The sequence below is a fragment of the Patiria miniata genome, unplaced genomic scaffold, assembly GCF_015706575.1.
Source record: "Patiria miniata isolate m_02_andy unplaced genomic scaffold, ASM1570657v1 HiC_scaffold_9, whole genome shotgun sequence".
NCBI classification, from domain to species: Eukaryota; Metazoa; Echinodermata; class Asteroidea; order Valvatida; family Asterinidae; genus Patiria; species Patiria miniata.
Window position 1 is genome coordinate 27696001 of NW_024037076.1, and position 27336 is coordinate 27723336.

Here is a 27336-nt window from a genome sequence, read left to right on the forward strand (position 1 = left end):
ACTAACCCCCAAATCCATCCATTTCTAAAAATTACAGCAATAGTAAGTGATTTATATTTATATATTTAAATTTCGCCCATAAAAAAGCCTACTACTCTACAATGCAAGTTTCTTGAATAACAGGTAGACAGCATACGGTAGGGGAAACGCATGAAAAGACACACGGCTGGATGCAGCTGATAGCTCCATTATAATCATAATTAATTTCAGTATAATGTACAATTATAAGCACATTTATATAAAATAATTCTTCCAAAAACTGATTCATTTTCTAAAGAAGCAAAGAATGTTTCAACGAATATGTTGAAGGATACTTAAAATAGTAGTTCACAATAGAAGTATTTACAAAACAATCAAAAATATTACTAAACTATTTAAAATAGGTGCTCTTTTGTAGTTAACAATTTTGGCCTAAACCTTATTGGCAAATCATCGAATGTCAATTTTAAGTCAACTTGAAGCACCAAACATATAATTCGATCTCACCAAAACGATTTCAGTACAATATTAACTAAGTACAGACCTACCTTTAACCAATGAATAATGTTTTGAAAATAAGATGAGAACTGTAATGATAATTTTCTCAAAGTGCGCTGTTCAGAGTTAAATGTTCAAGTAAGATTATGTTTACACCAAACTATACTGGACTATATCTACTATACGTCAGGATAATCGGCAAATTAAATCCTTATATTCTGAGTACACATAATGCTAAAAGCAAAATAACTAGGACACTGGAAATCATTTTCTTTTTAATCCAAAGGCCGTTGAAACAGTCACCGATAATAAAGGTTGTTTACGTTGTAGGCAAATTTCCTTTAAATATTATTGGCACTTTAGTACTAACATATCAACGTGAAAATATCATCAAATACACAGACAATGATTATCAATTAAACTTAAGATTTTTTGAGACCCTTCCTTCCGCCGGGTTCAACGGATGGTCAAAATCAAGCAATAACAAGATTCCGACTCGCACGTACGAGACACTCATGAAATGTTCAAGGGCCAGTAGCACTGACAATCATGCGTGCAGCAAACACATGTTAAGTCACAGTGACATAATGATGTCGTCATCTGGAATACAATGGCCTTAAATTGAATATTTTACAACATCTCTCCTCAACCAGAATAAGGCACTGCCTTCGTATTTAGTGAGCAGACATATTTTAACTTGATATACATTTTTGGTTAATTTTCCCCCTTTTGTTTAACCTTTATCTTCAAGGTAACCTAACGTTCAAATTTAAATGCATTTACGAGTAGTAATCCTTAGACTACCAGTACCGGTACAGTCCTGTTCTAATGTCATATGTTTTGGACAGTCGTTGCTATGGCGTCATCACTTTTAAACATGTTAATTATAGGCCCAGAATTGACTACGCGGGCCAAATCACAAATTGTATGCTCTCAAATTCTTTGCTGTTAGAGCATTTTGTGGGCCATGAAAATGACGGTTTGCAAAAACACAGATAAGTTGAAGCCGTACAGAAAGTTGTGAGCTTGTATTTCTGTAAAATGCGCATGAAATCGGGACCAAAAATTGCTCTATTTTGCAATAGCGCGGGCATTATTTTGTCAAAATGGCGATGGCCCACAGGACTAATTTTCGGGTTAATCATCTTTGGATGGAACTTTTCCAAAAGTCGTCGGATAATTGGGAAAAAAATATTGAACAGAAATTGAAAGATGATAAAAAGAGCTTTAATTTGATGGGTGTCTCAAATACCAGTATTTGTAATAGTTTTCGGTGGAAAGGCGTAATTATCACTGAGGTCTATTGGAGTCGATTTGCTGGTCTGCACCCGTAAGGACTGATACGCTGCTGCTACCAATCGTATAGATTTCTACTCTTAATTCTATCGAAATTGCAAAAGACTTTCTGGCAGCTGTTATGCTTTATCTACTTGTATTTGATGAGGTGTTCTGGATAAGCCTGGGCATCGTGAAAGATGACGTATATGCTGGGCTTGCCCACGTTGTCCACCACGCTGTCGTATAGCTGATCTGGGTTGTTGGGTTTATTCGGGGGCACCACCATACCCTGGGCACCAGTGGTGAAATCTCCCACAAGGACTTTGGTGGCGTAGATGTGCTTTGTGTTGCTGGCGTTCGGTTTAGCGTAGATGGATCTAGCCGAGAAGCTAGCTTCGGCCGCGAAATAGGTCCCGTTGCCGTGCACAGTTGCTGAGAAAAAAATACAAAATCCGGGATAGGACATTTTTAAGATTAATACAACTCTAGCATGGTGGCTTTTTTTGGTAATCTCCCAGGACTAATGGTTAGGCGTAGTGTCATGACAAACGTGTTAGTCTTGATACTTTTCCTGAAACGTGTACTCTCGTTACATCAGGGTTCGGATTCTTATAGGATCAAGGGTGAAATATCAGTGTAAAGGGCGTGAGATCCAAAAATGCTCAGCATAATTATAAATAAAATGTGGAATTTTGAACTTACCAGAAAGTTATAAGAATTGCAACAAAGAAATTGAACCTAGGTACAACGCCCTCGACTATTCTTATCTTACCATTTTTACCGCAAAAGCTGCGGTTGAATCCAAACTTGTTGATCTGGTCACACGTTTGCTCATCGGTTCCATGGTACAACGTCTCCTCAATGTCGGTACGACCAAGACGAGCCTCTAGCGCTGCCTTACGGGCATGATACTGCATCATCTGGCCTTGGTTCTGGATTCGTAGTATCTGAAATCAAAGACCAATCACGGAGAATGAAATTGTAGTACTGAATAGGGGCTCGATGCTTCGGACACACTGGATGGAGATAGTGACTAGATGGAGATAGTGGACTTGAAAAGAACTGTTCAATTGTTTTTATCTTTCCTTATAGGTACGTTGAATCATTTGCTTTTTGAGGGCCTTTTTTCGTTTGAAGCAACAAAAATGCTTAAAACGTTGCAATTAACAACTTAACCGTTGCAGTTCAGCTCACTTCTGAGAAAAGAGAAACAATCACATATGCATTTTTTGGGGGGTCTTGTCTGGGTCTTGTACGATGTCTGTACGGCCAAGACGAGCCTCTAGCACTGTCTTACGGGCATGATACTGCATCATCAGATCTTGGTTCTGGATTCGTAGTATCTAAAATCAAGAGGATTATGTTTCTAACGCACGTAAGAAAATTTTGTCAGCTGAAATTTGAAACAGTAGATTTTGAATATAATATGGCAGTGAAAAACATCTGGTTAAGTACAATTCCACTTTTAGTTAACTTCTCCCTTTCACATCAGGCGCTTCTCTTAACTCTTCACCCTTTCAAATAGACTAAGGATTGGTACCAATCATATCTTCACTTTGTGCAGCATTTTTGTCTTCAAATCGGTAGGTACGTTTTCTGAGTAATTGCAGATAATCCTACGCTAGTCATTTGTGTGGTGATCCTGACAATTCTGTGTTGCTTATTATATGGATTACAAAATGTTACCTCGTCGATTTGGCTGATGGGGGCCTGGGTACCCATGGAAGATCGGAATCGTGTTTCGACATCCGTGTATTCCTGGGTTCCTGCAGCTAGTTTCACTAGCTGGAAGTGCTCGCCCTTTTTCATGGGTATCCAGTTGCTCGGTGTCTCAAATTTAGCAGCTGAAAAAAGCATGAGTTTGAAAACAAGGGTAAATTGAAAGTCTTATATTGTGAACAATTTCCTTAACCTATTATACAAGGTAAGCCTATATTGTACTGTTTTATGAATTACATGGCATTATGTAATACATTTTGTAACTCAATGAGCACGTCAATCAATGCCTGTATTGTCAGAATTGATGCTCTAATGTGACTCCAAAGCAAGCAATGTCTGGTAGTTAAAGGCTTTCAGCTTCGGTCCAAAAATTGGGCCACCGTTATCAAATGACAGAAAGGAGCAATGCTCATAGCGGTTTTGGCAAGGTATGCACATCTATACATGTAGAAATAGCTTTGCAGTGGGCGGTGGCAGTTTTTCAGTGTGATCATTTTTATTGGTTTTTGTTTTCAAAATGGCCGCCAATATGCTTGTTACTGGATTAATTATATGTGATAACAAGTATGGTAGGGCCGCAATTTTATTTTTCAGTAATAGCACCCAAAAAGCTGCCACCGCTGCAGCAGCTGCAATGCTATCACATATTTTCCAACTACATGGGTGCATGCCATACTAAGAAATCACAATGAGTATTATTCCCCTCATTTGATACTAACCCCCAAGTTGTTGGCCTATTATGTTTGAAAAAATGTATATGTGTACATACATGCATATTTGATTGTAAGAGTTTACATTAAGGGAAAGCCAGACACTGAGTGTAAAGCGATTTCAGCCACTAGATTTTTCAATCGGAAGGCCTTATAAGAAATGCATCATCCGTCCACCAAATTGGGATTTACTTAATCCGTGTGCAGGTAAAATTTATTAGGCAATATATGTTATGTCTTGTCTTTTGTTTCAATGCATGCTCGTTACATTTTACCTTGCTGAAGGTCAACACGATTTACGCTGAGAGCACCAGCCCTTGACAGTTCCTGCATTTTACTGAAGTCAATGGTAACCCGCCCTTCTTCCAGATCGAGGAAAACCGACGGCTGTTTCCTTTGGTAGGCGTCCTCTATGATAACATTAATCTCGGCTTCGTAGTCTTCCACACCAGTCGGTGTGCTGTACTTCCACTGCACCTGTGAGGATGTGGCATATGAAGCCATTTCTAGCTTGATTTTGTTCGTTGCTCTTTTATAATCTTCGTCAAACATATTACATTTGTACCTTCACAATAGTATCAAAGAACAATCGTTTCAAGGAAAGCCCATTTGGTAATGAGGCCAACTTTGTTATATTCAATGTCACCCTGCATGAGCATGATTCCTCATTTGTCCCAGAATAAAAAATCCCATTCGAATATACATGTGTAGACACAGAATAGGCAAGAGTAAACGTTGATATAGAGAGACAGATCTTGGAAAAAAATTATCATTAAAATAATGAGTAGCGCATGTTGTATCATCTGATTTTTTTGTTTCATCGCAGACTTGACACACAGAGGGGACGAAATGTCAGTTAACTATAATCTGCTGAAACAACTCACTTCTTTCGTCAAATGCTCACTATGTTGTTTTTTGGTCTCCTGGACCTGCATTCTCGTGAACAACTCCTGGATGCTGAATCTCGCTTCTTTCACATTGATTGTAAGGCCCTGCACACGGAAGAACTTGGCATGACCTTTTGAAACTTCTATTAGCACCTGTGAGAATAAAACAAACTTTGATGAGCCACCAGCCATAATAGAGGTAGTTATCAACAATATTGAGAAAATAGGTCGAAATGGAAGGGACGGTTGAAAGAAATAATAGTCAACAAAGAAAACATCATTGACTCAACAAGTAACCACTTCCCATCTTTCACTTCTAAACTTGGAAATATCCAAGTAACATCTTTAACTTGCATATGCGGCGCGCGTACAGTGAAGCACTCGCATAATGTGAAGTTAAGGCCACGTTAAGGCTCATATTAAACATTTTGATATTTTTGCAGTCTGATTTTGAAAAGAAACCAACAACATACATTGTTCTTCCGTTCAATGTTTCGGAGTTCAGCATGGTGCTCTTCCGTCATTTTTGCAATCATTCCAAGGGAATCTGGCATATCCTAGATAGGAAAAACGCATAAAAAATGAAAACCAAACGTCAACATTTCTTTTGCAGCCCTATTCTAAACCATAGCCTTTGTGAACATGTCCACTTCAATGATCTGCAATACAGGGCGAATCGAAAAGAAAAGTGACCTGGATTAAATGTTTTTCCCATAAAAAATAATTAATTTTGATACACCAATGAAGCACATTATGAAGCTAGCATATTCTTCCACTCGTGTGATGAAATTAATTACTTAATTGATCCATGTTATTAATTTATAGATGTTTAACTAATAAAACAAATTTACAGCTGTTCATTGAGTGCTAAATGCTTTGAAGATAATCAGATGAGTGATAACCAGTAATTACACGCAAACTTAGAAATACCAATGAGATTGTTATACCTCTGTCTTGAATACTGTATTTTCAGTCAATGCACACTTCCTGTGGTATATCACGGAGTGTGCTATCGTACGGTGTGAAAACGCTTGTATTGTTGGTGCACAGGCTATTTTCAACATGTTTTCACACATGGGTGGGAGTAGCGGACGATCATCTGTTTCGAGCACGCGACATGCATGACGGTCGATTGTCATGATTGTTGCGCTTACTGCTGTTTGTTAACTTTGTTTTTTGTGATTTTCACATCAAAATCCCCTACAGTTCAGTACCACACAGTACAGTACAGTACTGCACAGTCCCGTCGGCTTCGCCTCTGGTGCTATGCGCCCCTCGGGTGTTCAAAAGGGCATGTACCATTTCACATCAGTCAACATTGATTTTGTTTTTTAACAACAAAGCAAGTCTTTTTCTTAAATGATGATGTGATTTTTTTTTCTGTTTTCCTTTGCAAGTTTACGTTCAGGTATGGAGATAGAAGACAACCCCTTCCCACCATGGTTCAAGGCATGCATCAATTATCAGTGGTGGACAACCGAGTGTTGTATTTCTAAGTTATACTTGGAGTATCGCAAATTACGTGAAATCGTCACAGTTACTAGTCAATAACAAGTCACTGTAATAACTGTCATTGTATTGTGATCAACTCCATAACACCAGAACCATAGCCCGCTACTCGTCGTTACATACAGAGCAAGGACGCGGAGGTCCTCGAAATCCTACCTCCGATGTGAACTCCTCGTCTTGATATCTATCGATCTTGTCTGTTGCTCTCTGTATGATGACGTCATCCATGGCGCAGATGTGAAGGAGGATCGTTTCTCGTTGGGACTCATCGTCGGACGTGTCATCAGCAGCGGCCCCAAGTAGGAACGATTTTGCTAAGCCTTATGGATTCCAACAGATAATAATAAATAAAGAACGGATTTGCCTTCACTTCAATGAGTTAAGATGGCAAAATATTGCCTGAAAAGGGCGTGCAAAGAGATTGTAATATTTTCAGGAGTCACGACATGTTTAAAAGGCCAATTCAGGGCAATTTGCTCTAAGTTTTAGTTCACTGTAATTTTCTGTGGAATTGCCGTAAACTTTGGGAATTCATATGGTTTTTTTTGTCCAGTGCATTCAGTTGCCTCTAGATTATCTGTGAAAATTGTCTCGCGTGACCTCACCTTCACCCCAGGCATGTCACACGGATAATTGTAATACACGTTTGTTTTCACCTAAGCCCCTGGAGAACAAGCTAGCTTGTTTCTTGTACGAGCGACCCTCTTCCTGTCTCAATGCAGTCTCGAAGTCAGGGAGCATTTCTGGTTTGAAGATGACAAGGCGAACGAAGAGCAGGTGACGAGGCTTCTCTCGACATACAAACTCTCCAATGGCGGCCAGCATGGCGCTGGCCGAAGGACCAACTGCTTGTCGTGCCTGTGGGCCTGAATAATTGGAAATGATGATATGTGGATATTTAGGCAAATACAGAAAAGGTCGAAACACATTATTTTTCGATAATTGTACTGTATAACATTTTCAAACATCCAATGTAGAAATTCAGCAGTTATCTCCTTCGAATGCTTATCTAAATACTTCATTATTTTAATGTTATGAATTGAACAAACCAAATTTGCAACGGTGTGTGTCGCCTCATGTAAATTCACAGCAAGGTGTTGTTTTCGTGCAGGACACAAAAAAATGCATCATCTGTGATCAATATTTTGAGACAATTACTTGGAGGGCTGGAGGTTAATGAGTGTATACCTGTTCCAAGCGCGGGGAAGGAGATGGATTTGACTTGTTTTCCTTCTGCTTCCTGGAGAGTCTTAGTTACGATAATCTTAATCTCCTCGGGGGTCTTGGGCGTGACAACATGAAAAATGAAGTCGCATTGCAATTTCCCAGCCTTTGTGACATAAACCGACTGCGTTGCATCTTTTGGGGGGAAAAAGAAAAAAGTAACAATACTCAACGACTTAGACTGATATGTTTGATATTTCAATATAAAATAAGAAAATCGCTTCAATTGACATAAAGAGTTGTCAAGAACGTGACAGCTAAACGTGAACGTTAAATCTATTCGTGGTGTATCTTAAACGTTTCCTTAAAACGTCTGCTTTTATTAATAAGCAGGAGTCTTATTGTGTGCATATACGCAAAAATGTTGTACAAATAACAAAATACCAAACAGATCTTAAACAAATTGAATAATTATTTACCCTTTTTACGGAGAGCATCGCATTCCTTCTTAATTTTATTTCCACCCTTAGCCAGGAGTGCGCCAGACACAGGACCTGTCAACATATGCAATACAATTTTAAAAAGCAGAACAGGGTCAACTTTGGCACAATCAAACAAAACAAAAAGACATATTAAGAATTCGGTTGAAAATCGTGATTGTTGCACAAGTCTACAATGTGCAACAAACCTTTTGGTGCCCTAGTAGTATGAGCAGCTTTTGTTTTCTGACTGCGGTGAAGTCCACTATCAAATGTTATTGCATGTTAAACCCATGACATACTTGTTTACAAATTGGATGCTGGGGTCACGTAATAGCAACTTACAGCACACTGTTGTCTTCTGCACTGCATATGTATATATCTCTTGAAATGTGATCGATGTAAAAGCCGCGACATTACGTGTCTAACGGGGGTAAAATAACGTGTAAATGATGCTAATTAAAGTTTACTGTCGTTTGCCCACGAGTATGACGTCAACGGTAGCATGGTCTATAGGCCTATGTGCTGATTCCTCTCGTTTCTAATGCAATGTTATTTGTCTGCCATTGCTGTTTGTCTGCCATTGCATCAATTAATACGGTGCTTCATTCGAAATGAATAATGTTTGTTTACTAACAAACCTTGCAGATCCAACTTCTCTCCCACGCTGTTCACGATGGCACTGCTTGTTTCTTTCACGAGATCCCCCTGGCAGATCTGCAGACACACTGGACCGATTTTGGCCTGCAACGTTCCGGCCGTGTCTTTCTTTATCTGTGAGTACGAGTGCCGGTCCGAGGCTAAAATCGAAATGGAATGAAATAAATATGACCTCAGTGTATCAATAAATGACAGTATAACAAAAGGGCTATTGCACAACAATCGGGGCCACGTCTCCATCTTGACATCGCAGTAATTGGTGAACTTAGGTTCATCCAAACAAAGTGATTAGGAAAGCTTCAAAGATAAATGTAGTCACATACTTTCAACCCCAAAAAAATATCTGCCTAGTCAACTTATCATATTGGAGATGAATACAGCTTCATCTAACAACAAAGATGTAAGCTTAAGGGCACCTTTGACTTCATAAATAATAAGGGATGCAAATAAATTTATGGAAGAACAATCTTTTCAGCAATATCTGGCCAGGGGTGTCTATGTTCGGTCTTGACAACATTTCTTAAATTGTTACAAAATAGAATTGTTTCGAAATTGGCAGCTTCCAAGATTTACCAGCTGATGTCGAGATTGATTTTCTCAATTTCCTTTGAGTGATAGCTGGTGCAGTTCCTCCAGAAGCCACTGTTGTCAGGCGTTTGATTTCATCCTCGAAGCCCTGTTGTATGGAAAAGGATTTGTTGGGTATCTAAATGTTTCTCGAAATCAGTGTAAGTTCTTAAACAATAACTTACTAAAAACACATGTAATCGAAAAGTCCTACATGCACAATGTCTTCAAAACATGCACAACTGCTTCTTTAATCAAATGTGGGTCAGTTGATGATGAAGGTCAATACAGTTTACCTTAATAGTTTTCATGTCCTTGTCGTACACCACGAATCGAATGTCCTTCAGAACACCGTTGGGATGCTTGCTGCTGAATGCTGCCACAGCTTCGTACATGACCCGAGCAGTGACGTCAGCTGGGTAACCCAGGTTGCCCGTGCCCAGGGCTGGTATTGCTAGGGAAAACACTTCTATGATTTCGGCACGTTCCACTAAATTTTCGACAAGGGCACCCAAAGTCTGGAACGAGAACAAAAGCTCCATTAGTCTACAATAGTCTAATATGCAAGATACATACAAAGTATATGTGCAACAAGTCGATATATTGCAGCACTATACCATACGTTTCTTAAAGCGAGACTTGTTTGCCTTTGACATTCCGCATGATACCTGGGAGACTGTTGCACTGGGTCGCTCCTCCTGGCGCTCACTATCCACTCTGGGCATTCAGTCTCTTCACAGACCTACACTGACGATTGTGAAAGACGTCGAACTCATCGTCGTTTACGACGGGACAGGCCAAGATGAATATGATACCAAAAGCCACTGAGAAATGTGTATACCTCCCAGTGAAGTTGCCTGTTTTCAATTAACAGGCAACAATTTTGGGCATCGCCACTGCAATGATAGGTATGAGTTCAGCTAAATTGTTTTTCTTTTCTTTGGCCTCACCTTTTCGGACGTGTTCGAGTTATATCGGTCGATGACGCAGTGAAAGATTTTTTTGCAGTTGGTCATAGCGGCTGCCCCGGTTTCTACGAAGGAACCCGAGGGTACCTTGCCACGAGCTGCAATCGCCGTGTCACATTCTTGCTGGAGAGCAGGCCCTGCAGCTTGCAGTATTGCCTGTGACACCAAGCCGACACTCAGCTTCAAGTCATTGCTAGATGTATTCACAATAACATCAGCCTGACAAAAAGTTTACAGAAAAAAACAGTTAATTGTAAATTGAATATTAATTGAATATAAAATGCAAGAGTAGGCTAAATACTTCAAACCAAATTTTAAACATCAATAGAAAGGCTTCTATAACTTGTAGATAGATGCCACATGACAAGTCCATTAACGTTGGCCTCATAGTAATGGAGGAAGCGATTTCCCAGGGGTTACTAAATCCAATGAAACTCCAGATGAAAAGAAGTTTTAGACTGCATAGACATTTATTTGATGGTTAATATAAGGACTAATGTTTTAAATGCAGGGCTCGTTCCCCATCTGGCTTGTACTTTTTCCTCAGTGATGCTCCCTTTCTTCAGGGTAATGTTAACGCCTTCATTTGTTGTCAGGATGTTTGGCCCAGAAGAAGTAAATGTTGGCGGTACTATAGCCGGTTCATCATCAGGCATCCAGACTCCAGGCGCACCTGTCGAGTTGTTGGTGCAACAAAAGAAAAAAAAGAATGGTATGTAAAACAATACAGTAACATGGTGTCAAACTTGAGGACAAGCAGTGGCAGACAACCGGAAATTGGTCACAAACACTTAAGAGTATTCCATATTGAAATGAAGCGCACAATAGCGAAACTCGTATAATCTGAAAGAGACCAGTCAACAACTTGATTTTCTTTTAATTCGGCGTACAAGACAATATTCGATTTGAGAAGAAAAGGCAAATTGATAGAGCGAGATTTGAACTTATATCGTACCGGTGCTCTCGAAGCTAAGCCATCGAGCCCGATGTTGACGAGTTCTGAGTTTTAGGTATTTTATTTAAAGTCTAAATTTCTTGTGGGATTATGTGGCATTATTACCTGCTGTAACATCGAGAGAAGGTTCCTCCTCCAAAAGATGTCCCAACTGATCCATTGTGACTTGTTTCATCACATCACAAGTTGCTTGGTCGTGGTTGGTCAAACTTATCTCCGTCAGACTGGTGTCGGGCACTTTTTGGCTAAACTCGACCACCGCGTTCACAATCTGGACGGCGGCAAGCTTCGGGGGAAAGCCGTACACGCCCGTGCTGATGGCAGGGATGGCGATGGACTGCAACTTCAGCTTATTTGCCAGCTGAAGGCATTTGGCGACGCCGTCAAAGAGGAGATGCTCTTCGTGGGTGATGGGTTGGTCGTCCAGCATCGGCGTGGTTCTTTTCCAAAACGGCCACCGTGGTCCAGCAATGTGGATGACTTTCTTGCAGGGTAGGCTGCCACTAGAAGTGCAAACGGGCTCTGCTTCATATAACTTCCGACCCTTCTTCTTCAGTATCTGATCACTCTCTGTCTGAATTATTTGCCCGCCTTAAATAAATCATCAGAAAAAAAGCAAGGTGTGCATAAAATACACGTCCAAACGAATCCTGGGATCAGCACAAACATCTAAGACTGGAACTCGTACGTCTCAAAGGTTTTTCGTTCAAACATTTTTTTAAGGACTGATATGTAACGTAGGAGAGCCAACATGAATAACAATGTTGAGTCTTTTGTTAATGTTTGATCACTCCCCCTTGAAAATCCCCTTTCACAGCAAATCCTCCCCATTTCATAAGATACATAAAGTTGCTTAAAATGACAAATTGAAATTCTTCAGCTTACCAGCTTGAAGGATAGCAGCTGCTAATCCTCCAATGTGTTTCAGATCCACGTTTGCAGCATTTACAATACAATCAACCTTCTGCTTAGTCAAGTCTCCTTTGCACACCCTCAAAGTGCAGCCACCACGAAGAGTGACTCTACAAAGCACCTCTGTGGCTCCGGACTGAAGTGGACTTGCGGTAGCACCTTCTGCACCTTCCACATCCTCGTCATCGTTTTCGTTTTCTCCAATCACGTCGATCACACACTCGAGCTCCTTCTCGACGGATTCCAGAAACTTCTTTCCTTTAGTTTCACGGAAAAGCTGAACCATGCCAATCTTTGAGACAGGATATGGTTTCTCCTTGATTCTAGCCACAAGCTGGCTTACGAACTGACTGGCAGCATCCAGACCTTCTGCGTTTCCCTCGACAAGAAACCCCACGTTGCGTCCGCTCATTTGTGGCTGAATGATGACGTGGTCTCTCTGGTGTTTGGCTGTAAAACCCATCAGTTCCTGGCCGTGGAACGAGGTGATCAGACGAACTTTGCTTCTTTTAGTGCGGATGGTACCCTTCCCTTTGACAGTATCCTTCAGAAATGCCAGAATGTGCTGCTTGGTTTCTTTCAACTCGTTCCGGAATCCAGCAAGCTCTATATTTCCTGCAGAACAAGCACAATTAAAGACAAAATCATAATAATATAGGGCGAATTAAATCATTGACTTAATGAAACATTATTTATATATAAATATATCGTTGGAGTACTCATTACTGTTTTCCTACCTGACTGATAGTTGATGTCAGCCTTAACAAATTTCTTTTTGTTGATGCCTGCAACTAGCCGTGTTCCATCTTGGCTTTTCAGAACAGCTATCACGGCAGGCCCATTGATGCGAATCACATCCTCTTCTATTTCCTGATCAATATACATTTTAGCCAGAGATGTATCATTTTTGCTGGACCCATATATCTTGATCTTGCCTTCTGGAGAAATGTTGCAAGCAGCGTTGATATCCTTTGACCCTAATATCTCGTGAATTTTGTCGGAAACATCGCGAATGAACGCCGTTTTGCCCATCCCAGTTTTAAACTCCACACTGTTCAGTTCATCCATTTGTCTTCTCATCCATAATTCTGCCTCCACGACTTTCTTCTTCGTTCCTTCCACGATTAGCCCCATTTGCCCTTGAAAAGGCGAGATAGTGATTTTCAGGTCTGGGAACATCTTTTCCATTTTACGGCGAATACCGCACTGGGTGAAAAGCTTAAGCTTATCTGGTGGCATGGCAATCTCCTCCTTTGTTTGCTGTGCATCACTAGCAGCCTTTGCTTGCAACTCCTTAATGACAACCAGGATGTCAGCTGCTACTGCGTCTACATCTTGTTGCTCCCCCACTAGTTGTACTGAGTGAGTCTGATCATCCAGGACTGAGCAGATCTGAGTGGCATTGATCTTTGCCAGTTTGGCACTTGCTTCTTTCCACAACGGACTCGGGACATTAACTGCATTTGATTTGCATCTATTCAAAAAGCCTGTCAAAACCTCGTTGCAGAATTGAGACCAGTTGAGCCAAGAAGACTGAGGCTGCCCGTCCTCCTCTAGGGGTTCGAGTCTAGCGGCCGTCTTCTTGTCGCCATCGGGCCAGCGTAGGAGGGCTCTCACCTTCTTCAACTCTTCAACCAGCTTCTTCTTTGTGTGTTTGCCCTTTGCTCCAAAGATGAATTCCATTATGTCCTGAGGTACCTGCATAGATATTGGCTTAGGGGTGTGTGGCGATGGAACATCTAATTCACTCAGTCTTCCCAAGCAGTCATGGTATTCTTCAACCGACACTTCAATGCTGCCCACCTTGTGAGGTCCTTTCTTGGACAATACATCAGCAACAACTACGAAAAGAAAACATTTCAGAGTTCCCTTATCTGAGAAATCAGCATGGAATGCAAGTACCATTTTGAAAATTTTAATATTTTTAAAGTTTAACGCATAAACTGACAGTCACTTGCTTGGTGTTTATAGGCTTGACAATATAATTATGTAGGCCTTTTCGCACATTTTGCCCCATTTTGATTATCATGAAATCAAAATGCCGTTATAAAAAAGTGAAAATCTTTTTTTTTTGCAGGCAAATGGAAGTAATAATGTGCTAAGCTTTTCCACACCTCTCCAGTCTTCAAAGAACACAATTGCCTGGTCCTCTGCACTTCCTGGCAGTACTTCTCTCACACCGCCGCCACCACTCTTCTTTTTGTTGTCAAAATACAGCTCGATTAACTCCAAAGACGTTTTGTTTGTCAATCCTGAAAAAAAATTATGAATCGTTCAAATCAAAGTACCTCATTTTTTGTTTGAAAATAAAACATCTTAACTTCGACATATACACTCTAAAAACGCTGGTTAAAATGTTGTTGGTTAAAAAAAAGTTGGTTAAAATTTTAACTAACGTTGTGCAAAATATTGTCCAATTTTGCCCAACGTTCGCCCAAACGCTGGGGGTTTTTTAACCAACCGTTGGGCTGTTCACCTGATAAGCAACAGTTGGTTAAAAGTTGTCTTTTTTACCCAATACTGGTTGATTTACCCGCTTTTAACCATCGTTGGGTAAATTGACTACTTTTAACTAATTGTTGCTTAACAGGTGAACAGCCCAATGGTTGGTTAAAAAAATAACCAACGTTGGGCAAACGTTGGGCAAAATTGGACAATTTTACACAACGTTGGTTATAATTTTAACCAACCTTTTTAACCAAAAAAAATTTAACCAGCGTTTTGAGAGTGATTGAACTCGATTCGAGTTAATATAGACCCATGCTTTTAAACAAACATGTAGGAAAGGTTGAGAACCGTTAATACAAACAAACCTTGCACCAGGATACAGTCAGACTCGTGCATCACTTCAGCTGTCACCTGGGCTTTTTGTAGCTTCTTTGAGCGAATCTTCCGTATGACTTTTTGTAAGTCTATGTAACAATCAAAGACGTAGAATAACATCAACACAACTTAAGTAATGTTATAACTGCAAAATTTCAAATGGAATAAGGACGCTTGGATGGCATGTTTATTCACGCTCCATAAGTAACTTAAACTATTTATAAACACAGATTTGTAAAAGCATAACAATCATTTGAATCGAATTGACGCAGCAATAGCCATGCAACAAATTGAAATCGACGTCGATGGGTTTTTTTCTGGTGAGAGATGAAAATACAGATTAGTTAACAATTTGGTTTAAAACTTTTAAAACTTTGAGCCTGAAATTTTATTTTTATTTTTGTGTAAACTTGGAAAACTACCATCTGATTGATAATAATTTAGACTTGTACAATGGTTATTATAACATCGTACTCTATTACTGGTAATGACACTACCATCTGTTACCTGGGATGTCTTGTTTGAATGTACACAATGCTGTTCCGGGATTCTCCCCGTACTGAACAATTGGCTCATCCATGCCAGAGCAATTCTCAATGTAAAGCTCCACATGCTCTGCATTGCACCCGTCGGGGATCCCTCTGAGAAACAAGCATCGCTTCTTGACCGGACGAGGGCGGGGTTTTCTCTTGACAATCAGGCTCACCGTCAGATTTACGCCTTCGAGCTTGTGGGTTTTCCCCGTCACTGCTCTTGCAACTATGAAGAAAACATCAGATCACAAGCCCAGTATTACGATCAAGTCACTTAAAAACTGACATGAGGTTTGCGTGGTAGAGGTTCACCTAAAAAATAATCAACTTTTTTTTCAGATACACCAAAAAAGCATTGTGAAGCAACTGTTTGTACAGGGTGAGTCAAAAATGTCCCTTTCGATAAGTTTTTGTCTCCCACGAAACGGGAAAGGTTACCAGTTCTTCTCGTCAGCTAACAGTTGGTCTGGGAATTTAACACAATCAATGAAAGTTTCACTAATATTCAGCCATGCATGAAAAGAATACAGGCCTTTCTTTGTAACTGTATGCTGGAACCCATAGGAGACCAGTGGATTCCGCTGAATAAGAAATAAATAAATAAATAAATAAACTGTACCCCCAAAACATTACAGACACAATGTTCAGAATAGGCCTTCCACTGTCAACAATGGGTGTCAGGACAATGTAGGAAATGAATTACAGAACATGACATCAGTTAAATGCAAATTTACTGAACTTGTAACTGAATTACAGGTAAGGTTCACATTTTAACTCTCCTGCTGATCGACCCTCCACCTGTATGTCATTCAGATCAATGCACAGTTGTGCCCGTGTGCTCATGTCTGCAATAACTCTGCGGACCATCCGTGTTCTTCTGAGAGCTTAGGTTTCAACAGTAATTTGTTAAATGGTCAAGTTCCTGCAGGGTGTTTGGCACAATGCGGTACACCCGTTTCTTGAGGTAAAACCCCAAAGAAAAAAAGTCATAAGATAAGATCTGGAGATCTTGGCTCCCCTTGTTCAGGTTCTTGTTTGCGCCATTAGATAAATTTAAATACCCCCTAATAGGAAACATTGTGTTGATAGTGTTTTCGGGTATTTGGGTAGTCACAAAGAAAGGCCGGTATCCTTTGCATGCATGGCTCAATATCAGTGAAACTTGTACTGAATGTGGTCAATACCCAGACAAAAATGTTGGCTGAAGAGAAAAACTGGTAACCTTTCCCAATCTTGACGGAGACAAAAAACTTATCCAAAGGGATTATATACATGTGTGTGAATTGTTTCCGTTGGCAGAAATAACCTTACCATTTTCTGATCCGTGGACAGATAACTTCAAAGTGTTGTGTGTGTTCAAAATTCAGTAACTTAAAAAGTACATGAGCGATTTGAATAATTCTTGTACTAAACTAAAGCTTATTAATTGGGCTTTCATATCCTAGATTTTAAAAGAGCTACATGCAGAACTTCTATAAAAAATGTGTCCTGACATTTTGGTTTCCTTTTTTTGTGTGACTCGCCCTGTATAGCTCCTTTCCCTCTATGACTTGCCAAGTGACCATGTGAATGCAAAAGAATGCAAAAAAAATAATACATATATCGCCAACTTCCCCATCGATAACATTTCCGTTAATATACATTTTTGAATATATATACATATATACATATTTTGAAACATTTAACGTTGAGGACATTTATCATTGAGGACACACATCAAACAAGGAAAGCGCGGATACAAGAACGCGGTATACCTGATGGGTCGCTGTATTCAATTCGGATGGCCCCGGTTTTGGCGTCCATCTCCCACGTTTCTATTTCACCGCCTTTAGATTTACGACTCTCAAAATACATCTGCAGCATTTCCTCCGATGTCGTGGGTTTGAAACCGGTCACTTCAACTAACTGAACCCCCTCCTCTTCCCCGCTTTGGTCATCCTAGGAGTCAACAAACACAGACGATCACAGACATGGTTAATTAATTTGTACACTGCATTCAAAAAAATCTATAACGACATAAGGCTGTATTGTTTCGTGCTAGCTCTGAAGGGCTTCTTCGAGACAAAACATTTTCCCTTTGACAACAAAATGATGCGGAACTTTCGGCCCGAAAACGATATTGGCAGGTTATTGTTCGGCTTCGTAAGTGAATTGCTAGGAGCAATTCGTGGAGGATTGGCCTTTAAAAATGTAATTCAACCTGATGTACACGTTTCTTCTTTTGTACCAAAGCAGTATGGAGTTCTGCAACGTGACGGCAGCAACAATACTTCATCATGTTGGCATGCATGCATCATTTAAAGGAATCACACTAAGTACTCAAATTCACAGGACATAATTATTGGGAATACAATATGACGTAGAACTACTGGTTTGCATCCTGACTTGCGATATTGCAATTAGTAGCAGATTTTTCCGAGGATCATGATGTCTTATATTTTTTGTAAAGATGTTCTGTTTACGGGGCGGAGATCCAACGCTCTAGTCTACATACAGTATGATTTTTTCAGGCCTGCTCGACGGTCTACTTTAAAAAAGAAAAAAGAAAAAAAAAGAAACTTTCAATCTAAATGGAGGGTTTCAGACACTACAATGTTGCGTAAATATACAAACCTGTTTTTCCTCTTCTGTATCCAAAATCAGCCGCACCTTCAAATTTACACCTTTCAGTTTGTGAGTTTTTTCCGTCACTGCTCTTGCAACTAGGAATAAAACACCATATCAAAAGTCCAGTATTGACGATCAAGTCTCTTTAAAAGAGATATATGAGGATTTGCCAGGTAGAGAGTTCACCTTTGTGAAGTGACTGTATGTTCAGATACACCAAAGTCATTGTGAAGTGACTGCATTTTATTTTGGAGCAACTCAACGTCTCAGCCAGCATGCTCTACAGCGTCAGACCAATCTTCTGGTGAATGGAGTATACTGACCGGAACGTGAAGTTATGCAGCTCTATTTGAGAACCACTTCTCCTCTCAGAGACAGTCACTTCACAAGGTGCATTCGCAAACAGCCCCTTAGAAAGTCATGTGTCATGATTTATTTTTATCTGTCGGAAGGCAACAGATAATGGTTTACTTTAGACGTTATCTTATAAGACTAAAATGAGGAACAAACAACTCGGATAATACATGTTACTGTTTCCTGACAGCTGCAAGTCCTCAATTAGTCTATACTTGCATACAAGACCAAGGTATGTATACCTGATGGGTCGCTGTATTTAATTCGGATGGTCTTTGTTCTGGTGTCCATCTCCCACGTTACTATTTTGCCGCCTTTAGATTTACGAGGATTCTCAAAATACAGCCGCAGCATTTCCTCCGATGTGGTGGATTTCAAACCGGTCACTTCAACTAAATGAACCCCCTCATCTTCCTCGGCTTGGTCATCCTAGGAGTCAACATGCACAAACGATCACAGCGATGGTTAATTAAGATATACTCTGCATTAAAAAGTAAAAACATTTACGACATGAGGCTTTATAGTTTGCGTGTTTGCTCTGTAAGTATTTTTTCGAGACAAAACATTTCCCCTTTGACAACAAAATGTTGCAGAACTTGTGGTCAGAAAAGGATATTGCCAAGATACTGTTTTCTGCTTCGTAAGTTAATTGCTAGGAGCAATTCGTGGAGGATTGGCCTTTAAAAATTTAATTCAACCTGATGTATCCGTTTCTCCTTTTGTACCAAAACAGTATGAGTTCTGCATTGTGGCGGCAGCAAAAATACTTTCACCATGTTGACATGCATGCATAATTTAAGGGAATCACACTTGCTCAAATTCACAGGTCATAATTATTTGTAACACAAAATGATGCAGAACTCAGTACTGGTTTGTATCCTGACTTGTAATATAACAATTATTAGTTGTCGATTTGCACAAAGACTTTCAATGATCAGGATGTTTCATTTTATTTAAAGATGTTCTGTTTATAGGGCGGAGATCCAACGCTTTATCCTACTACTGTGAACAGTGATCTTTTCTGCCCTACCCGACGGTCTACTTTAATACAAAAAGAGGGCAATTTCAATCTCAATGCAGGGTTTCACACACTTCACTATTTCACAAATTTACATACCTGTTTCTCCTCCTCTTCTGCCTCTAAAATCAGCCGCACCTTCAAATTTAGGCCTTCCAATTTGTGAGTTTTCTCCGCCACTGCTCTTGCAACTACGAATAAAACATATCAAAAGCCCAGCACTGACGATCAAGTCACTTTAAAAGAGATATATCAGGATTTGCCAGGTAGAGAGTTCAATAATGAGCTTTTATATTAGATACACCGAAGGCATTATGAAGTTGACTGCGTTTTTGAAGCAACTCAACGTCTCGGCAGAAGAAACTCATTGTGATGATTGGAGTAGAGGCCTACTGACCATAACGTGGAGTTAAGCAGCTCTTTTTCAGAACCACTTCTCTGAGACAGTCACTTACAGATAATGGTTTGCTGTCAGACGTTATCTATCGACAGACTAAATGAGGAACGAATCGTAGTGCAAATGGTAACAAGTCGGGTGATACTGTTTCCCGACAGCTGCAAGTGCCCAATCAGTCTATACATTTGTTCTTCATCAAGAAAATCTGCCTTATCGAAAGACCTGGCTAACAGTTGTTTAACATAGACAATATGAGCTCCTCTATGACTTTGCCAAGTGACCAAGTGAATGCAGAAGAATACGAACAAAAAAAGAACATATATCAGCAACTTCCCCATCGATAACATTTCCGGTAATATACAAATACTTTGAAACGTTTATCGCTGAAGACAGATATCATTGAGGGCACACACACACACAAGGAAAACGTGGATACAAGAACAGGGTATACCTGATGGGTCGCTGTATTTAATTCGGATGGTCCTGGTTTTGGCGTTCATCTCCCACGTTTCTATTTCGCCGCCTTTAGATCTTCGTGGACTCTCAAAATACATCTGCAGCATATCTTCCGGTGTGGTGGATTTGAAACCGGTCACTTCAACTAACTGAGCCCCCTCCTCTTCCTCACCGTGGTCGTCCTAGGAGTCAACAAACACAGACGATCACAGACATGGTTAATTGATTTGTACGCTGCATTTAAAAAAAAAACATTCATGACATAAGGCTATATTGTTTGCGTGTTAGCTCTGAAGGGCTTTTTCGAGACAAAACATTTCCCCTTTGACAACAAAATGATGCGGAACTTTCGGCCCGAAAAGGATATTGGCAGGTTAGTGTTCGGCTACGTAAGTGAAATGCTAGTAGCAATTCGTGGAGGATTGGTCTTTAAAAATGTAATTCAACCTGATGTACACGTTTCTCCTTTTGTACCAAAGCAGTATGGAGTTCTACAACGTGACGGCAGCAACAATACTTTCATCATGTTGGCATGCATGCATCATTTAAAGGAATCACACCTAGTACACTCAAATTCACTGTTCATAATTATTTGGAATACAAAATGATTTTGTCACAAAGACTCTTCAATGATCATAATTTTTTTTTTTTATTTAAAGATGTTCTGTTTATAGGGCGGAGATCCAACGCTTTATCCTACTATTGTGAACAGTGATCTATTCAGCCCTGCCCGACGGTCTACTTTAATACAAAAAGAGGGCAATTTCAATCTCAAGTGAGGGTTTCAAACACTTCACTATTTCACAAATTTACATACCTGTTTCTCCTCCTCTTCTGCCTCTAAAACTAGCCGCACCTTCAAATTTAGGTCTTCCAATTTGTGAGTTTTCTCCGCCACTGCTCTTGCAACTACGAATAAAACATATTAAAAGCCCAGCACTGACGATCAAGTCACTTTAAAAGAGATATATGAGGATTGCCTGGTAGAGAGTTCACCTAAAAATTATGAGCTTTTATTTTCAGATACACCGAAGGCATTGTGAAGTTGACTGCATTTTGGAGCAACTCAACATCTCGGCAGAAGAAACTCATTGTGATGATTGGAGTAGAGGCCTACTGACCGAAATGTGGAGTTAAGCAGCTCTTTTTCAGAACCACTTCTCTGAGACAGTCACTTCACAAGGTGCATGCGCAAACAACCCCTTAGAAAGTCATGTATCATGATATATTTATATCTGTCGGAAGGCAACAGATAATGGTTTACTTTTAGACGTTATCTTATTACAGACTAAAATGAGGAACGAATCGTAGTGCAAATGGTAACAACTTGGGTATTACATGTTACTGTTTCTCGACAGATGCGAGTGCCCAATCAGTCTATACATTTGTTCTTTATCACGAAAATCTGCCTTATCGAAAGATCTGGCTAACAGTTGTTTAACATAGACAATATGAGCTTCTCTGTGACTCTGCCAGGTGACCAGGTGAATGCAGAAGAATACGAACAAAAAAGTACATATATCAGCAACTTCCCCATCGATAACATTTGCGTTAATATACAAATACTTTGAAACGTTTATCGTTGAAGACATATATCATTGAGGGCACACACAAACAAGGAAAACATGGATACAAGAACAGGGTATACCTGATGGGTCGCTGTATTTAATTCGGATGGTTCTGGTTTTGGCGTCCATCTCCCACGTTTCTATTTCGCCGCCTTTAGATCTTCGTGGACTCTCAAAATACATCTGCAGCATATCTTCCGATGTGGTGGATTTGAAACCGGTCACTTCAACTAACTGAACCCCCTCCTTTTCCTCGCCTTTGTCACCCTAGAAGTCAACAAGCACAAACGATCAGTAAAATTTCAATCTGACATGGAGGGTTTCACACACTACTATGTGGCATAATATACATACCTGTTTCTCCTCCTCTTCTACGGGAACGGAGGTTTCTTCACTGGTAGCAGTTGTACGAACAGCGGTGCCTGGAACCCTATCACGTAGACCCATCTGACGAGCGGAAGGTGCAGTCTTGTCCCTTGCGGAGTTGCCATCAAGAAGGCCAGGAGCCTCGGACTTATCAAACTGGGTTGGAAGTACGAGGGGGAATCCGCGTATTTGAGAGGGTTGGATACTAGCCATGCGGTAGTGTTGTGGGCCAGTACTACCTCTCGGAGAGAAGCCTCTACCCAGACCTGCAGTTGGGTACCGGAAGCCTGGTGGAGGTTGGGTAGTTGGGTAGCGCCAGGGGTTGCTGGGAACAAAATCAGACCAAAGCCCCTGCTCAACATCAGCAGCTACCGGGGTCATACTCCAAATACTTGCCACTGTGCTTGGTGTTTGATGACTTGGTGTAAAACTTAACTGTGAGTCGGGGCCGGCGTTGGTGTTGTAGCTGGCACCAAGGTTGGACGTCTGTGATACACCTTGACTTTGGGTTTTCTGTTGGGAGGAACTCAAGATCTCATTCATAGGAGTCTGATAATCCCACACAGCTGAAGCAACCTGCATAGAATACAATAAGTGCATGGAAACGAATAGTATAGCTTCTGTACACTATACTATGTCTGTGGCCATGTTATACTTTTTAAGTAGGCCTACTTTTCCTAAAGCTTTACATGGGCTTGTGCAAATTAATGTCGAATTTTTCAAATGGATAAACACGCAAATCTACGCGAACGGCAAGTATTCCTTTTAACTGAATTCAATGAGATGCATGAAGTAATTTATCAAAAGCTGTTGAAAGCTTCTCTTTTCAGGTAATTCTCAGTAAATCATTATTACATTGCTCGAAGCTACATAAAAATCGCACTACAACAAAATGACGGCCCTCACGACAAAGCCTTTTTTTATATTTTGCTTTTGGAAACTTTGTAGTAACACATACCATTTTATTGGTAGATAATGAGTTAGGATGCGTTGTAAAGGTCACTGGGGGAGGTACACTAGGTGCAGTCGAAGGCACAGCAGGGGATGCCATTGAAGGTATGCCTGATATCAGTTGAGAAGCTGCAAATGATTGCGCCATCGCAGGTGTCGTAGATGGAGGCGCAGTAACTGGTGGCATAGGTGAATGCGCCTGAGAATACGCTAAACAAGTAGGAACGTAGTCTTCAGCTTCAAGAGGTGTATAGGTCGCTGTTTCATGGGAGCCGGCATGATGCGACTTCCAGTCGGCTGCCCTATCAAAAGGGTTGCCCTCGTGCCGAGATGACGGGGAGCGACCAGGTCTACCCTCGGCACGCCAAGCCTCGCCCGCACTTGCTCCAGATTCATCGTCCTGTATGTGTAATTTGTCCTGCTTTCAAAACCGTTCAAAATGTGTAAGTTATAACACAAAGACTATAACAATATCTGTGTAGAAAACTCGCGTAATGTAACTTATTAAAAGCAGAAATGTGGCAAACCGTCGTCAGAAAAAACACTATAACACAAATTTACTAAGTAATACTTTTTATTGCTAATAATCTGAACCTGCGAAATGTAACTTAATTATTAAAAACAAACACCTATTAAAGACAGAAAGTCAATTAAACCAACAACAAAAACATTAATACCCAATTGTCTATAGCCCCGGCTGCTATAAATTACGAAAGATACCCACCCAATTTATAACCTCAATATCGGAATCCGATTCGGGTGGTGCTGTGAACCCTGGACTCGGGAAAAATGACTGAACGTGAAGAGGAATAGTTTCGTGCTCGATGGTCAGCTCGTGGTTCTCTGTAGCTAAAGCGGCGTCAACGCCTGAGGAAAATAACAAATCACACAAACACACGTATACTGAAATGTGTATCCTTGTGGAGTCATTTCTTTGTTCTCGTGTACTAAAATTTTAAAAGGTGAAAATCTAGTTTAAAAATTAATTTCCTGGGCTGAAATTCAGACTTAATATCCCCTACATAAGATACTTCAATTTGCTATGCATCAATACACCTTGGAAAATCCTAGTTTTGGAGTAAAATCAACATTCTTATGGAGACGTATTCACCTAGAAATTGTCCTGTGAAGAGGTATAGTCTTTTGTTACCTAGTACTGTACACTTGTCTCCACAGGGTACCTTGTATCAGGTCGAACGAGTGGACATTCCTTTTGTTTTCGTGTAGTGAAGTTTTCCTGTGAACAAAATCTTATTTTTTCTCACACTGTAAAAACTCTTTCAAGACAAAGTTTTTACTATGACTCCCCTGCGTGTTTTCCTTCATTTTGCGACGAATTCCTTTAAACCTGTTTTCCAGAGAGGGGATACCTTGTGTGGACGTGGGCAAGTCCACACAACGTATCTGAAAACTATGTGGACATCTTTTCTTCGGAAGTCCATACAGTGAATGTAATGCTTGCACACCGACTTAAACTCCTTCGAAGACCACGACTAACAAAGTAAAACTGTTAAAGGGGGGGAATGACAAAAACACACATACTGAAATGTATGTCCTTGTGGAGTAATTTCTTTGTTCTCGTGTACTAAAATTTCGAGGTTGAAAGTGTACTTTCAAAATGCTCCGTTTTTAACCAGAATGAATTTGATGGACTGAAATTTGGACTTAATATCCCTACATAAAATACTCCAATCGACGGATCAACACACCTTGGGAATTCCTAGATTTTGAGTAAAATTCACATATCCATTTCGTGATAACCTTGTGGAGACACATATTAACATAGAAATTGCCCTGTGGAGACGTGTTCAATATTTTGTTCCCTACTGTGCACGTCACAAGAGAGTACCGTGTAACAGATCACGTTTTTAATCCGAATTTTATGTACGCGAGTGCCAAAGTTTGTATACGACAATATATGTGTGTTGTGTACATACAAAACATTAATTTTTTCCACATTTAAAATGACAAAATGAAGGACGAAACATGCAACAACAAAACACCACATTAAGACTTTTGCTTAAGGAGCATTTTCAAGAGAGTTTGGACTCCCTTGTACGAAGTGATATCAGTTGGAAATTTAAATCATAAAAAAAAAATTAATATGAACCTTCCTACAACTATGCCTTTAATATTGCTGTTTTCATGTAATTACCGCGCGAATGTACCGGGTAGGCCAGTGGAGTGCTTGCTGTCAATCTAGTCACACATGTTTTAGTTCAAAGATTGTGCTGTCATCGCCCGAAACAATACAAACACTAAGTTGTATCAATCTTTGGTACGAAAAAATATATATTATGAATAATACAATAAGCTATATCATTTGCACGCGCTCAGAAATTTCCGCCTCTGCACTATAGTTCATCTCCGGAGTCAGGTGCAAAGTTCACATTCCCCTTTTAGCTCAATGGGGAAATTTGTACATTGCGCAGTTTTGGAATTCCCACTGTCACGCAACTCAGGAATCTCCCTATGCATAAGTACAGCATAACCTTAGGCCTATATATTTATTCGGGGGCCGATTGTTCAGGGGCTGAACTAAGACATGTGACATAATATCATTAAACTGAGCAAAAAATGAAGAGATTTCAAGTATTGTTAGGCCCACAAATCAACAAAACAACAGACCTACAGGCCTAGATATTCAATTATTTCAAACTCAAATGTCACCGTCACGACTCATTAATTACCAGATAATGCGCTGTAGTGTTCTGAGCAGGCTAATATAACGGCAGAAATCTTGTCCAATTTGTTTAATAGATTCAATGTACAAGCTTGACGTGTTGAAACTACATGTACATCATCATTATGCAGTACAAGTATTTCCGCGGTCTGTCCGTATAAATAAATGGGGCTGTGCCTGATTAAATATACCGATCCATACCTCTGTAAAATGTTTTGCCAGAATACAATTGAGAAGTTTGAAATTTTGTTTGGATTAATTATTAATCAACATGTTAAAAAAAATCAGTGGTTCCCTATTTCCTTTACATTTGTGAAGGAAATTTTGGCCGACAAGGAAGCACATAAAAATGCTGCCTACGGTTTGGAAACAAAATGGGTTTTTTTGACAATCTTATTACAGTATAGGCTATCCTCACGAACGATTCTGAGCAAGAAATTCAACTCACCAGACGGTTCGTTGAACGTAACCTTCAGCCATAGTGCCTCATCGTCAGAGGACAGGACACACACATCCTGTACGTCGCTGTCGTTACTCACTCGTTTCTTCTGGAAATAGATCCACAATTTGTCACAGAAGGCGGACCGCTGAGCATCAGATCCGAATGGGGGAGCGCGAACGTAAACAGATGTTTTCTGTTGCTGGTTAAATGAAGCCATTGGACCTAATGCCAATGGCTCCCAAAGCTAAAGGGACTGTTGCCGTTGGTCTAAATGGTTATACTTAAGTAAGACTGATTAACATACGTGTACGATGGACGGAGGACCCGTTACAAATGAACTCAGTTTGGCCGAATGTGAAACGAAACGCAAAGTAACATGGTTATTATTGCGTACAACGGGAATTCCCCGAGTGTTGAAATCCGCTGAAACCGTAGACTGGTTCCCGGTCCCTCCATTGTCCTTCCGACTTCGAATCGAATGTAGGGGCCGCTGCAGCGGCCCCACCAGCGCGCTGGTGGGCCAGGCGTATGTAAATTAGCATAGGTCTGATTCCCGCCCCTGAATTTAAGCGCAGTTGAAACATGCAGTTGAAATGCTTGAAAATTGCCTTCGTTGTTTATGCATCAGATGAGTCATCCATTCGCAAGTATAAGAATGGAAACATCACATTCAAAAATATAACGTGGCCTACTGCGCAAGCGCAGAGATGATCCAATCAAAGGCTTTACATGAAATCTATAGCTACCGGTCCCCATATTATGGGGGCTCCGAGGCGTTAAAGGCACGATTACGTGCGAATTGTGGTCTTGCAATGTTGCCTATCAGGCCAAGTACAAATATTAGTTTCTGGTC

At 40.3% G+C, this 27336-nt stretch overlaps 1 protein-coding gene across 1 annotated transcript; it reads right to left on the bottom strand.

Moving 5' to 3' along the window:
- On the bottom strand, positions 1-26905 carry LOC119720997 (protein mono-ADP-ribosyltransferase PARP14-like). The gene is made up of 32 exons (XM_038190862.1): positions 26490-26905; positions 24083-24225; positions 23366-23776; positions 22396-22983; positions 22122-22308; positions 21291-21382; positions 20469-20655; positions 19720-19811; positions 18845-19031; positions 18255-18343; positions 17396-17579; positions 15616-15867; positions 15099-15197; positions 14400-14537; positions 13023-14126; positions 12259-12900; positions 11479-11964; positions 10955-11091; positions 10401-10637; positions 9747-9968; positions 9457-9559; positions 8865-9023; positions 8224-8298; positions 7769-7939; positions 7237-7446; positions 6737-6900; positions 5545-5628; positions 5069-5224; positions 4460-4661; positions 3442-3599; positions 2528-2702; positions 1-2187 (listed from the first exon to the last, which is right to left on the bottom strand). The coding sequence occupies exons 1-32, from the start codon at positions 26698-26700 to the stop codon at positions 1904-1906; spliced, it is 7629 nt and encodes a 2542-aa protein (XP_038046790.1). The 5' UTR covers positions 26701-26905; the 3' UTR covers positions 1-1903.
- Positions 26906-27336: the final 431 nt, after the last annotated feature.